This window comes from Planococcus citri, chromosome 5 (assembly GCF_950023065.1).
Source record: "Planococcus citri chromosome 5, ihPlaCitr1.1, whole genome shotgun sequence".
Lineage (NCBI taxonomy): Eukaryota > Metazoa > Arthropoda > Insecta > Hemiptera > Pseudococcidae > Planococcus > Planococcus citri.
Genome location: NC_088681.1, coordinates 68221658 through 68235100, shown reverse-complemented (window position 1 = coordinate 68235100; position 13443 = coordinate 68221658). Strand labels below are relative to the sequence as shown.

General features: G+C 36.9%; 2 protein-coding genes across 16 annotated transcripts in view; both read right to left on the bottom strand.

Moving 5' to 3' along the window:
- Positions 1-263, bottom strand: part of LOC135848790 (uncharacterized) — a 35419-nt gene extending 35156 nt beyond the window's left edge. For 13 of the 15 annotated variants that reach the window (XM_065368790.1, XM_065368796.1, XM_065368794.1 and 10 more), the window contains exon 1: positions 107-263. Coding sequence is in view for 1 of the 15 variants with exons in the window: in XM_065368797.1 (XP_065224869.1) it covers positions 107-127 (21 nt within the window). In the remaining 14 variants the exon portion in view is untranslated. The remainder of the gene's footprint in view (positions 1-106) is intronic. The other 2 variants (XM_065368797.1, XM_065368810.1) reach the window with 2 other exon arrangements.
- Positions 264-7416: 7153 nt separating this feature from the next.
- Positions 7417-11376, bottom strand: LOC135848437 (uncharacterized protein K02A2.6-like). The gene has a single exon (XM_065368338.1). It carries the CDS (start codon positions 11374-11376, stop codon positions 7417-7419), a length of 3960 nt encoding a protein of 1319 aa, XP_065224410.1.
- Between the last annotated feature and the right edge of the window lie 2067 nt (positions 11377-13443).

Genomic DNA, 13443 nt, shown 5'->3' with positions numbered 1-13443 from the left:
GTAACGCGACGACGTTAAAATTCAACCAGATATTTACGTATTGCCTATTTTACGAAATATTGCACTTATTTTACAAATTCAATTAAATCACACAGATATTACTTACTTCATAAAATTGAAAAATCATCGATGATAATATTGAAAGCAACTTTGAGTAATCCACTAAAAAATTATCTGAGCACTCGCATTGCGTTTCTCGCTACCAACAGCAAGAATGAATGCATTCAACTTGCCAGCTTGCCACTATTCACTTCACTGTTCAGTGTTGGTATTACAACACAACAAAACTTCCCGCGCGCATGCGTAGTTATTAGGTAACAACAACCACAACCAGTCACTAATCTAGTCAGAGCAGGGGAAGATTTGGTGTTTTTGCAGGAGTAGAGGGGAAGACGAAATTCTTCAATCCTCGTCAATCCAAAAAAATATTAAATTCCGTCATATGTGATGTGTGATGTGTATGTCGCTTGCTTGAACTCCCTATTTCGATGGAGCGCGTTCATGGCGATTACATTGTATGTACGTATGTACAAACGAGTATTACAGCAGAAAGCGTAGGAAAAATTAATTTTCTCCCATTTTTCTGAAAAATGAAGCGGTTTGGAAAATTTTTCGTTTGGACATGAACTAAAGAAAATGGAATTTCCTGTCGATTGCTGTAAATTTTTTTAAATTTCGTACAGAAATGGTCATTTTTAATTTTTTAACATTCGTTTTTATGGACAGATTCATAAACGCATGTCAACTTTGTCTGAAATTGCTCGAAATTTTTAGTGGACGCATATGTACCTAAATATTCAATAAAACCAATTTTATCTTCTTCAAAATGGATTTTTATCCGAAGCGCAAGCACCTACGGTTCACGGTTCATTCATAACTTATTGAAGCTTTGGTAGGTACTTACATACATGACAATAAATTCAAATTTTATTCTAGTTTTAGGAATAATGTGTGATTTTCACCACGCGTGGCTACTTTTTACAACTTTGCTCATTAATAAGTTTTGAGCCAGAAGTGCTATTAGCGCTTTGGATAATAACTCACTTTGAAGAGGATAAAATTCTACACAGTTTGGTTCATTAAATTACCTAAGTATGTGTTCGCTGAAAATTTCGCGTAATTTTAATTAAAAGTCGGCATGTAAGTACAATATTAATCTGCCCATTAAAAATAATGTTGAAAACCACCATTTCTGTGCAAGATTGAAAAAAAAATTGAACCAATCGATAGGAAATTCCATTTTCTTTAGTTTATGTCCAAACAAAAAATTTTCCAAGCTCCCTTATTTCCCCTGAGAATCGATAATCTATCAATTGTTTTACTGCACATTACATCCAATTCCAAAGTTTTCCTGCGGTGAATCTGACTAGACTCAGAGAGACAAATTTTATGAAAATCATGCAATCAATGGAAGAAAAGAAATAAGTTTGTATGGGGTGGCCATCTTTCCAGGGTACTTTTTTGAGAGCCCAAAAATCAACTTTTCGAATTTCTTTTTTTTTAATACGAATAAGTTCACCACACCACTTTTCAATTAATGGTGGTTGTAGAGGGATAACTTAGGTATACTTAAAAAAAAAAAAAAAATGAAGTAGAATCGGACAATTTCTGTTGACTCCCAGAGCGGTTTTGGCAAAACATGGCCATCTTAGACGGGTTTACCTTGGGTATGTTTTCGAGATCACTGAATACGAATATGAACTTATTTTTTGGGCCCAACCTTTCAAAGTCCCTCTGTTCTCCAAAAGGTCGTAACTCGTTTGCGCACAAATGGGGGAAAATGGCCCGAGTAGGTAGAGGTGGTTTGCGCACAGGGTAGCCGTAGTGACCACAACTCGTTTGCGCACATATATGCAATTGTACATATGTATGTACATAGTTCCTATACAAGCAGAACTGAAACACAACAATGAAAATACTCTGTTGCAGCATGAAGATTTTAAATTGATTCGCCGTTCAATATTATGACTGCAGATTTTATAAGTCAGACAGATCGAGTATCTTAAATTCCATTTCCATGCAAGTGAAAATTTTAAAAATGAGTCATTTTTTCAATTTTTTGAAAGTTTTTGCAATCAATTGATGACATTGTGTTAGTCTTTTGAAAACTTGATCAAAAACAATTTTCATGATTTAAAACTTTTCTCTGAGGGAAGGCTTTAATTAATGCTTTATTTTTTTTGACAGTTTTAACCAAAATTAGAACTATTAGACTTTGACTTTTTTACAATTTTGGAAAAAATTAGGACTTTTTGATCATTCACAAACAAATTGATCCGTATGAGGGACTCGTTCGAGACCGATTCGATTCATTTGAGTAATTTTTAGCGAATCGATCACGAACGAATTGAATGCCTGATTTATTTGCGAGCTGGTTTGAATTATTTTTAGCAAATTGTACAATTCATGCTATTATTATAACGTTTTTCATAAGTATACCTTGTTGATGGGTATTATGATATTTTGTACTGTTTTTAGTCTATTTTCGAATAGTTTTTAGTATCGAGTGCGCCACTGACGTAGCAACGCGCTCTAGCTTGTTAGTTACGATGTTTAGCTCGATTAGTTGTTGTTAAGAACGTATTATTATGTTTTTATCGTCGAATTATACAGTCCACTGTTGAAATTTTGTGTAATTGATTTATTTCGAATGAATTCGAGTGTTTTTAATTATGAATACTTCGCGAATAATAAACATACCTATTATAAGCGGGTCGCCTGCGGGTCGTTTGCAAGTTCCTTGCGAGTCGCTTTCGAGTATTTCGCGAGTCGCTAGCGAGTCGTTCGCGATTCATTCGAATAGTTTTCGCTGAATCATTCACCAACGAATTGTATATTTTTTGGTGCATCATTTGCGAACGAGTCGATCAAAATACGAAGTCTCGAAAGCTGTTGCCCTCGGTTCGTTCAGGTCTGTTTGCTTTTTTTTTCAAACTTGAAATTTCCAAAAAAAATCATCATTCAAATTCTAAAATTTTGAATCCAAAAAAATCAAACTCAATTCACATAAAGAACCGTGCTCGGGCTAATTTGTTTCTTTTCCGCGTTTGAGACTTCTAAAAATTGAGCACGAAAAACGAAATTTTTTTATAAGCTATAATCTTTTATTTTTGATTTTTGAATATTTTTATTTTGAAAAAAAGCTGGTCAAAAAACCACTCTTGAAGTGTCCGCTCAGAATCGGCTCAGATGTGAATAAATTTGTTAAACAGGTCGAGTATAACACATAACTCGAGTTTTAGCTGCCCAACTTCATATTCACGCCTTCTGGAGCAAATTCAAAATTCTGGAGAAATTGAAAAATAGCGCTGTAGGCTCCAGAATGGCTGGAAAGGGCGAAATTTGGATTTGGGTAATTAATATTAGTTTTAGGACTTATTTTGAACATTTTTACAGCTCAAGTACGTACTTTTTAAAAAAACGCATATCTAAATCACCAAAATAGTCAATTTTGGATTTTCAAAAATTCGCCAAAAATCGAAAAGCGAACTTGGGCAGCTGAAAATTTGGATTTGAGGGTTTTAGAACATGCTCTTTCCAAAAATCGCGGTCCCGTTCAAATCGGAGGCGGACACCTCAAGAGGTTCTCTTGTAAGTCTCAATAATGTATAAATGTCAAACTTCAACCTCCTTTTGTCAATTTGGAGACGCGAGAGGTGGGAAACAAACTTTTTTAAGGTCAAAAAACAAAAACAAAAAAAAACAGAATACTTTCCTTCCGATCAATTTACGTAGGTATATATTTTGACATTTTTGAATATTTTCACTCCCCTTGATTCTCTCATCTCCCTTCCACCGCATACAAAGAAGAAAAATGGACAATCAAACTTTCAGTCAAGCTCATCTCTAATCAAACCAGGACTTCCTGTAACGTACAGCTCCGCACATTTTGTGCAGCTCCAAAAAAAAGTTGTGCAGTTCCATTTTTTTAAAATCATCATTCAAATTTAAGAATTTTGAAGCAAAAATTATAAACTCCTTCGTTTATCACATAAGAAAACATCGTTTTTATATCTCTCAAATTGTCAATTTTCGAGAGCTTTTGCCCTCGCTTCGCTCGGGCCTTTTGCTTTTTATTTTGAATTTTAAATGTTTCAAAAAAAATCATTTCAATTTCAAATTTTGAAGCAAAATGATGAACTTTTTATAAGTAACTCATACCACTGAAAAACATCATTTTTTATCCCTTTTGAAAAACTGATTTCTGAGAGCTTTCGCCCTTGCTTCGCTCAGGCCATTTGCTTTTTTTTCTAGTTTTTCGATTTAAAAAAAAATCATCATTCAAATTCCATTTTTTATGCTCCTCAGGATATCAATTTTCGACAGCTTTTGCCCTCGCTTCGCTCGGGCTCGTTTGCTTTTTATTTTCACTTTTGAATTTTTCAAAAAAAATTAATATTCGAATTTCAAAATTTTGAAGCAAAATGATACTATCTTCAACCACCCCTCTCCCTCCAAAAAAACCTCGATTGTAATCATTATCAAAAATTATACTTCAATTTATTCAAGTTTGTGCAGCTCCAAAATTTCCTTAGAGGAAGCCCTGAATCAAACTCCTTCAAATCCAACGCCAAGCGAAGCCTACGCACAACATTTCAGTAAATTACGTCATCAGTTTGAAAATAACCATTTTGGAATTTTTAAAAATTTGCCAAAAACCAATCAAGGCAGCTAAAAAGGGAACTCGTTCGAACAATTTCTTGCAGTCACAAAGCAAATCATATAAAGCATACATCTTCCTCTCATTTCTCCAACTTGCCCGAATTGCACCAAGCATATTTCTGCAATTTTCCAGGGAAGAAATTCGACTAAAAATTTGAAACTTTCGCATCACATCGCACATACGAATACGAACATCATTAAGAAATACTCCATGTAACCCGAGATTTCGGTTTCGATGGTGCAAACGTCACGAATACTTGAAAATAGTACATGCACGTTAAAAGTAAAGAGAGTAAGACAGGCGAGCTCATAATATAGGTAGAGGTACACTATACAAGAGCATGGGAAAGTACAGACTGGGATACGGACCAAAGAGCTAGGCAAACTCGAAGGTACATTTTAATGACGTTTTGAGTTAAAATATTCGATGGCGCGTTTTTAACACATTTGATTTAAAATTGTTGTAACGTTTAATTACGTTCACTTTTTAGGTAGTAGTAAGTCGTAGCGCGATGATGAGCTTAACAAAATAAAATTTAATTAAAACTTTTAACTCGTCGGTTCAAGAATATATAAAGCTTTGTTCGGCGAACGAAATCGTTTTAAAAGTTAATAAAGCGATAAACGGGCTTTTTTTCTCCTCCTTTTTCACACTTTTACGCGAGCAGTGAGAGATCGAGGCGAGCGAGGGGTGCGAAAAAGAGATGTAAGAAAAAGAAGAATTTCTTTCGCTCTTGCCAGTTGCCATGTAATCGCCAGCAGCAGGTAAGAAATAGAGAAATTTTTCGTCTTGTGAAGTGCGTAGCGTACCAACACCAGCTACGAGTATACCGACGTAAAAAGAAACATAACGTGTTGTTCAAATGCTACCTTCACTCTCTATTGATAACTTTTTCAGCCAAACTTAATTTTCTGACAGATTAATTTACCAGCTCGTTCGTACTTTTAGACACGAAAAACATAAATACCAAAGTACCCGCAGTAAAAGAGCAATTTTTTTCGCACATAGGTCTAGCAATGAGTATAAAATTTCCTCAGATGGATGATGTTATAGGTGAGCAGAAGAGTAAAGCCTAGTTCTATATTACACTCGTTTCACCTTGAACCAAAAATAAGACTCGTTGTTTTAGGAAAACTCGAAGAACTCGAAACGTTTTCCAGCCTTTAGTAATGAAATGTGTAGCTAAGGTACTCGTTGGCTAAGTCGAATTGTAATTGAAACGGTTTGCTGTATATAGCCCAGCTTCGTTTCTATTAGCCACGCTATATACTACAAAAAGTAAGGATACCGACGAGAGAAGATCTGTAAACGTATCTTTATTCTTTCTTTGTTTTGTTTTTCGCTTGTTTATTTTGTAACGCAATCTATAATTCAATGTACGTAAATACGCTCAATGCTACAATTTGACACTCGTGAGTAGCATTTTTACACGATGACGAAGAATTCGACTAGGGATTATATGGTTTTCCCTCCGCCTTTTTTTTTTTTTTTTTTGGTCTATGTTAGTAGGTATAATACTTTCCTCAAAAGTATACACCGAATTCTGTATGTCTTCGGTTTAGAATTTGGATTTTGTTGCCTCTACAAGGACCCTTTAAACATGTCGAGAAAAGAGGCAAGAGAGGAAGCATGTATGGCGGGTATCATATTGATATGTTCGAGCTCGCGAATATATAAATGTAGACTTTTCAGATAGGCTTTTTTTTCTCTCTCTCTCTCTCGAGTTATACGTGTATTCTATGGTATGGTATGGTATAAGTTTTAAATTTATTCTTTTACATCGAACTTTTATTAAACTGGGTAATATGTGATAAAAGTAAGTTTTGAATGTTTTTGTGTAAAGTTTTTCCGACCCGTTTCCAATACATATACACGACGTGTGTAGTAATACGCGACAATCGTACACCAGTATTACGAGTATATACGCCAAACACTAGGTCACGCAGACTTTTTCCAAAAGCAAAACGAAGCGAAAGAAAAAAAAACTCTTCCAGTTGCAGGAAACAAGAAGAAGCAAAAATCGCATTTTGAATTACAATTAAACTATACTCGTACTTCAGCAGCCGCGAATCGCGAACGTTGAAAACTGGCAGACTTTTTTCCGGCGTTTTTCAAAGTGAAAGGCGGAATGTATGACTTTTTTCGACGTTTCAGACTATTCGAGGTAATAAATCGTATAGATCGAATAGTTACAAATTTCTGATTCAATGGGAATTTATTCATTCGTGAAAACAAGAAGAGTACCTAATAATGATTTGCATTCTGGGAAATCTACTTCTTTGGATTATTAACAGGTGTAATATTTTAACCAGAAGATGAAAGGGATCGCTCAATTTTAAGTACTGAGGAGAGTAGGTACTTGGATGGAAATGTTTTGATTTAAGAATTGACGATCGATCGTTGTATGGATCATAAATGATCATTCAACTTGCTTAAGAGCATATTTCCTGCAAATTTTTATGAGAGAAAATTGTACTCACCTAAAACAATGGCAAAACATATTTTTATAGATCATCGAAATCCTTGAATTTAAACTCATTTCATTGACAATGCGTTGTCAAGGCAGCTTTTATAGCCAATTGTGGTAATCGTACACGAATTAAATTCACATACTCACATTTAAAAACTCACTTTAATTATGCGAAATTAAACAGAATACATATTTACAATGTGCATAAAATACGTTCTAAAGATAACGATAAAATTACGTATATTTGGCTTTCTGAAGGGGGGATATTTACCACAACCCTCCTTTAATTTTGAAACTTCTCAAGCCATTTTGGGGGTTTTGAAACTCGCGATGACCTGCGAAGTAAAGGTTCTTCCGGCGGATCATTAGCTTGATCGGAGACAGGTTCTGACACAGGAACATTATCTGGAACCGGAGTTGTAGGAGTTGCAGGCGTTGCACGAGTATATTTTTCGACTTGATTTTCATGACGTTGAATATTTTTCGTAGGCGTTGCAATATTAACAACCGGACCATTTATCGCTTCGATTACGCCTATTTCATCTTCGAATTTACTTTGAAACTTATTTTTGGTAAACGGACGTTCGATTAAAACTTCATCACCAACTTGAAGTTTCTGATTGAGCGGAAGAGGTTTTCCACTCGCCATAATCGATTTACTTTTATTCAGCCGATCTTTCTCGCGAACCTCCGCTTCCTCAACGAATGGCCGAAGGGTAGGTAGCTTATCTTGAATTCGACGATTGAATAAAAGCTCAGCAGGACTTTTCCCCAAAGTTGAGTGGGGTGTTGAACGATACATAAGTAAGTATTTATTTAGCTCAGACTGAATATCCTTCTTCTCCAACACTGCAATTTTAATGATCTTTTGCAAGGACCGATTCTGGCGTTCAATTTCACCATTAGCTCTTGCCCAATACGGACACGAAGTGTAATGAGCAATGCCTAACGAACGTAAATATTCCTCAAATTTATTTCGAAATTGAGGTCCGTTATCAGAGGTTATAGTTGAAGGTATTCCGTGTCTAGCAAATAATTCGTCGAGAAAAGCAGTAGTATCCTCGACAGTGGTACTTTTCATAATTTTCACCTCGACATACCTGGAGAAGTAATCAACAACTGCGCATAACTCTTTGCCATCCGGCAAACTTTTGAAATCGATCGCGAGCTGCTGCCAGGGACCATCAGGAAAGTCACGACGTGAAATTTGATCAGTAACAATCTGTTTGCCAACTTTTTGACATGTATCACACGTTTTGACACACGTTTCAGCATGTTTATCGATGTTCGGCCACCATACCTTCGAACGTAGCCTGTCTTTTATTTTATTGATACCAGGGTGCCCTTCATGAGCATTTTGTAACACTCGATCGCGTAATTCCGCTGGTACAATTATTCGAACACCACGAAGAAGAACACCTTCGACGACACACAATTCTGAAGCTATTGCGGAGAAGGGTTTTAATTTAATTTCTTGATTCGAAATTAAACTATCGCATATTTTTGATAATTCAGGGTCATTTTCAGTCGCTTTTCGAATTTCACGTAAAGTTACAGCTTTTGGAGCCAACTGGGTCACGAAATTGATAAGATTTTTTTCGTACATATCGTTGATAGTGTGCGTAGCTGCGGATGTTTGAAGTAAACGAGAAAGAGGATCAGCTATATTATTTTTACCAGGAGCGTATCGAATAACATACTTGAATCCCTGCATCCGTAGCACCCATCTCTCTATACGAGCGCATGGTTTTGACCTTGTACCGAAAATCGTCTGTAAGGGTTTGTGATCTGTCACTAACTCGAATGTTCGTCCAAGCAGGTATATTTTTAATCGTTCAACGGCAAAAACAAGGGCTAACGCCTCTTTCTCCGTCTGCGAATACCGACGCTCGACTGCTGATAACGATCTACTTATGTAACAGATAACACGTACCTCGTCACCTTTTCGTTGTAAAAGTACTGCTCCTAGACCCACCGGACTCGCATCTGCCATTACGATGGATGTTAACGTAGGATCGAACAAGCTGAGGTGAGTTTCATCACTAAGAAGTGACTGAATATGAACGAACGCTTGTTCATCAGCTGCGTCCCATTTGAATGGCGATTCACGAGCAGTACGTTGTAACAGGTCAAGTTCAGTTGATAAATGTGGGATAAATTTACCAACATATGAAACTAATCCAATAAAACTTCGTAGTTCTTCAGGTGTTTCTGGAGATCGAAATTCTTTAATGGAAGCAACTTTATCAAAACCAGGTTGGATTACACCAGGTTTGATAATATGACCCAGGAACGTAACTTCATTCATACGAAACTGACATTTCTTCGGATTTATTGTCAGTCCATGTTCTTCTAAACGATGAAGTAGATTTCGAAGATTTAAGTCATGCTCCTCTTGCGTTTTACCGAATACGAAAATATCATCGATAAAGTTGAATACACCAATTAGACCGCTTAAAACACCTTCGAGAATTCGTTGAAACATCTCTGGAGCGCAGGTGAGACCGAACATGAGTCGTTTGTATCGAAATAAACCCAGGTGCGTGATGAACGTGGTAATTTCTCGCGATTCTTCGTCTAATTCTGCTTGATGATAAGCTCTGATAAGATCGACCTTGCTGAATACCGTAGCCTCAGCTAACAACGGAGCTAAATCATCCATCACAGGGAGGGGAAATTTCTCGTCTAGAACCGCTTCGTTTGCTCTTCTCATATCAACGCATAATCGAATATCGTCTTCACCGTCAGCTACTGGAACAATCGGCGAAACCCAACGTGAGGGCCCTTCAACTCGTTCGATAACATCAGCTTCTAGTAATTCGTTGATTTGTTTCTCAACTTTAGCTCGAAGTGCGTAGGGAATGCGTCGAAATGGTTGAATTACAGGTGGAACAGACTCGTCAATCGGAATATGTAATTGAAAATTTTTCAATTTACCCAATGGTTTCATCAGGTTCGGAATAGCGCGAATTCGGGTATCTTTACATGCATTCAAACCAACACGAAGTACTTGTAAGGCTTTAGCATCTTGACGACCCAATAACGATTGAATATCTTCTTCAACGACAACTATTTCAGATATAACGGTCTGATCGTTGCATTGAATTTCAGCTTGAACAGTAAACGCAACAGTGTACTGTTTTTCGCCAGTAGCATCGAAGAAATTTATTTCAGGGTTACGTACAAAACCTTGAAACTGAGCGCCATTTCGTTTCAATTTCCGCCACTGTTTCCGCGATAACATCGTATACAAAGCACCGGAGTCAACGAACATTTTAGTACCAATATTACCAATGCGACATGGTACCCATTCTTCGATCTCGTCTGATGAATCATTTCGAACACAGAATATATCTTCGTGAGTAACTTTCTTCACTGACTCCTTTCTCTGCTCATTTTTATCACGCGAACTCGAATTAGATTGGCCAGCTGCGGATGAATGACAAACCTTACTGTAGTGACCGTTTTTCTTACATTTTCCGCATACAGCTTTCAGTGCAGGGCACTTAGGATCTTTCGCTCGATGACCGGAATGACCACAGCAAAAACATCGATCCGTATTATCGCGATCGGGACTCGAAGCTCGTTTGGAAGGTTCCCTTTGAAACTTTTTCCCTTTAGAATTTCGTTTCTTGTCAGGAATTCGGCATACGTTGCTCGTATTTGCGTTAACTTGCGTGGAATTGAACTCACCACTAGCCATCGCAGAAGATTGAGAAGTAACAGTTTCAAGCGTTCGAGCTACACGTTCAAAATCGGCCAACGTTGCGTCTTCCTTTTGTTTCATGAGCTCGGTACGTACTTCAGCTGAACTGCAACCGTTTATTAACTGACCTTGGACAGCCTCGTCTACAAACGTACTCGCAAAGCTACATAACTTAGCTTGATTTCGGAGCCGGGTGATAAAAGCCGTTAACGTTTCACCCTTTCCTTGTTTTAAAGTTGATAACACATGACGTTCATACCATTTATTGCTTTTCGGTTCTATCTGGGAGTCCAACCGAGAGAGCGTAAAGTTGTACTCGTCAGAGTCAGCAGGAATAGGAGTATCTTTCGGGAACGAATAATAGATGTCTTGGATTTCTGGTCCACCAAGTAAGAGAAGTTCCGCCTGTTTTCTTTTTGCATTAGATATATTCTTAGCAGTAAAATAAAACTCCAGCGTATCTTTCCATCTTGACCATTCATCGGCATTCGACATCTGCCGAACCGAAAAAGGTAAAATTAACCTCGGATCGGACATCCTCAGTTCACCTCGTCGCCATTTGTGGTAATCGTACACGAATTAAATTCACATACTCACATTTAAAAACTCACTTTAATTATGCGAAATTAAACAGAATACATATTTACAATGTGCATAAAATACGTTCTAAAGATAACGATAAAATTACGTATATTTGGCTTTCTGAAGGGGGGATATTTACCACACCAATAAACTCGAAATAAGTTAAAATTTGGCTTACTAAAAAAGTCTTTTACATCTTCAAAAACCATTTTCGAGCTCAAAGTTGATTTTAAGATTTTTGGCGAATTTTTGAAACTTACGAACACAGTCTATAAGTAAGTAGTTAGATTAGTTTTCTGCTAAAAGAAATGAAAATTTGAAAATCAGTTTGCAAACTAGTTGAGTGACCTTCCCCTTACCCTGAATCAGTTGCGACTATACTTTCGATCTAGAGCCTCCAGCAAAAGTTGACTTTTCTGCTGTAATTTCAAATTGCTGTAGAAGGTTTGGTAATCAATTATTTTATTAGCTAAAGTCTCCCCTCTCCCAGCAATTGCGACCACTGCTTTTGAGCTGATCTGGATTCTGGAACCTTTTTGAGATCAGTTTTTCACCTAAGGGTCATTCCACGTCAATTGGGCCAAGAAGTGGTAGGTGGGTTCGGCGATTTTTTTGAAATTTTTCTTGTGGAAAGACCTTCCGAAGGGATGACCAATGGCGCAAATCGCAGCCCTCTAGCCCATTTTTAACAACAGCCACATCAAAAAATGTTTAAATTTATTCTGTTGTCTTATTTTGACCTCTTTCTGACGTATTTAATGAAAAAGTTGATAAAAATCACACTCATAGCAAAAAAATTAAAATTCGTTTATTTCTTGAATTTTTTCGAATTTTGATTTTTTTGTGATGAGTTAATTTTACCGAGTGAAGAGGTTTTTCAACTTTTTCAACGGATACGTAAAAATAGGGATCAAATAGGTCAACTTTACCAATCAAAACTTTTTTTCACGTTTTAAATCAAAAATTCGCATTTTTTCGAAAAGTTTAAATTTTTTTAAATCGACTTTGCGACAAGTTACCATCCCAATTTTTTAATATGCTGTTCAGCATAAACAGTTGTTCATAATATATTTTTTTCAGAATTTTTGAGAGTCGGGAACGATATGAAAACTACGTTTTGAAACTTTTTGAGCTAATTTTTTGTACGAAAAAAATGGCAACACTGATTTTTATGATATCACCAAAAAGCCTTTCAAAACCTCTAACAGAGGGCTGCGATTTGCGCCATTGGTCATCCCTTCGGAAGATCTTTCCACAGGAAAAATTTCAAAAAAATCGCCGAACCCACCTACCACTTCTTGGTCCAATTGACATTGGAAAAGAATTGGTGGCAAAACACTGCCCTGGGGCATTCCATTCTTTTGCCACCTCCAGGTGCTGTTTTTACCATTAAGTGTCACATAGAATCTTCTGTCTTTCATCAACATAGTGACTATCTGTGTAAATTTAGAATCCTTTGTAAGTTGGTACACCTTATACTGGAGTAGTCGGTGGCATACCGTGTCAAAAGCTGCTGTGAGGTCGACAAACACTACTCCAGTGACTTTCTTCTTTTCAAAGCCATCTTCATATGTGCTGTGTTAAGTGTAATATCTGGCCAGTGCATGATTTTCCTGGTCTAAATCCAGCCTGCTGCCTGATCAGCCCCGCATCTATGCAGTCAGCCATACAATTTAAAATGACTCTTTCAAAAATCTTGCATAGGTGACATAACAGGGAGATAGGCCTGTAACTCTTTGGGTCATTTGCATCTTTGCCTAGTTTCTGTAATGCAATGACATGTGCCTATCACCATAGTCTTGGCATTCTTAAAGTTTCTATATAGGCATTGAACACTTTTTGGATCCAATTTACTGCCTTTGGTCCGAAGTGTTTGATCTGCTCAGTATACATGTTATCCACACCAGCAGCCTTCCTATTTTTGGACAATTTGATTGCAGACTTCACTTCTTTGTTAGTAATTGGTGTGGCAAAGTTATTCACTTCCACATCCATGCATCTTTCCACTTTTGTTCGGCTGCT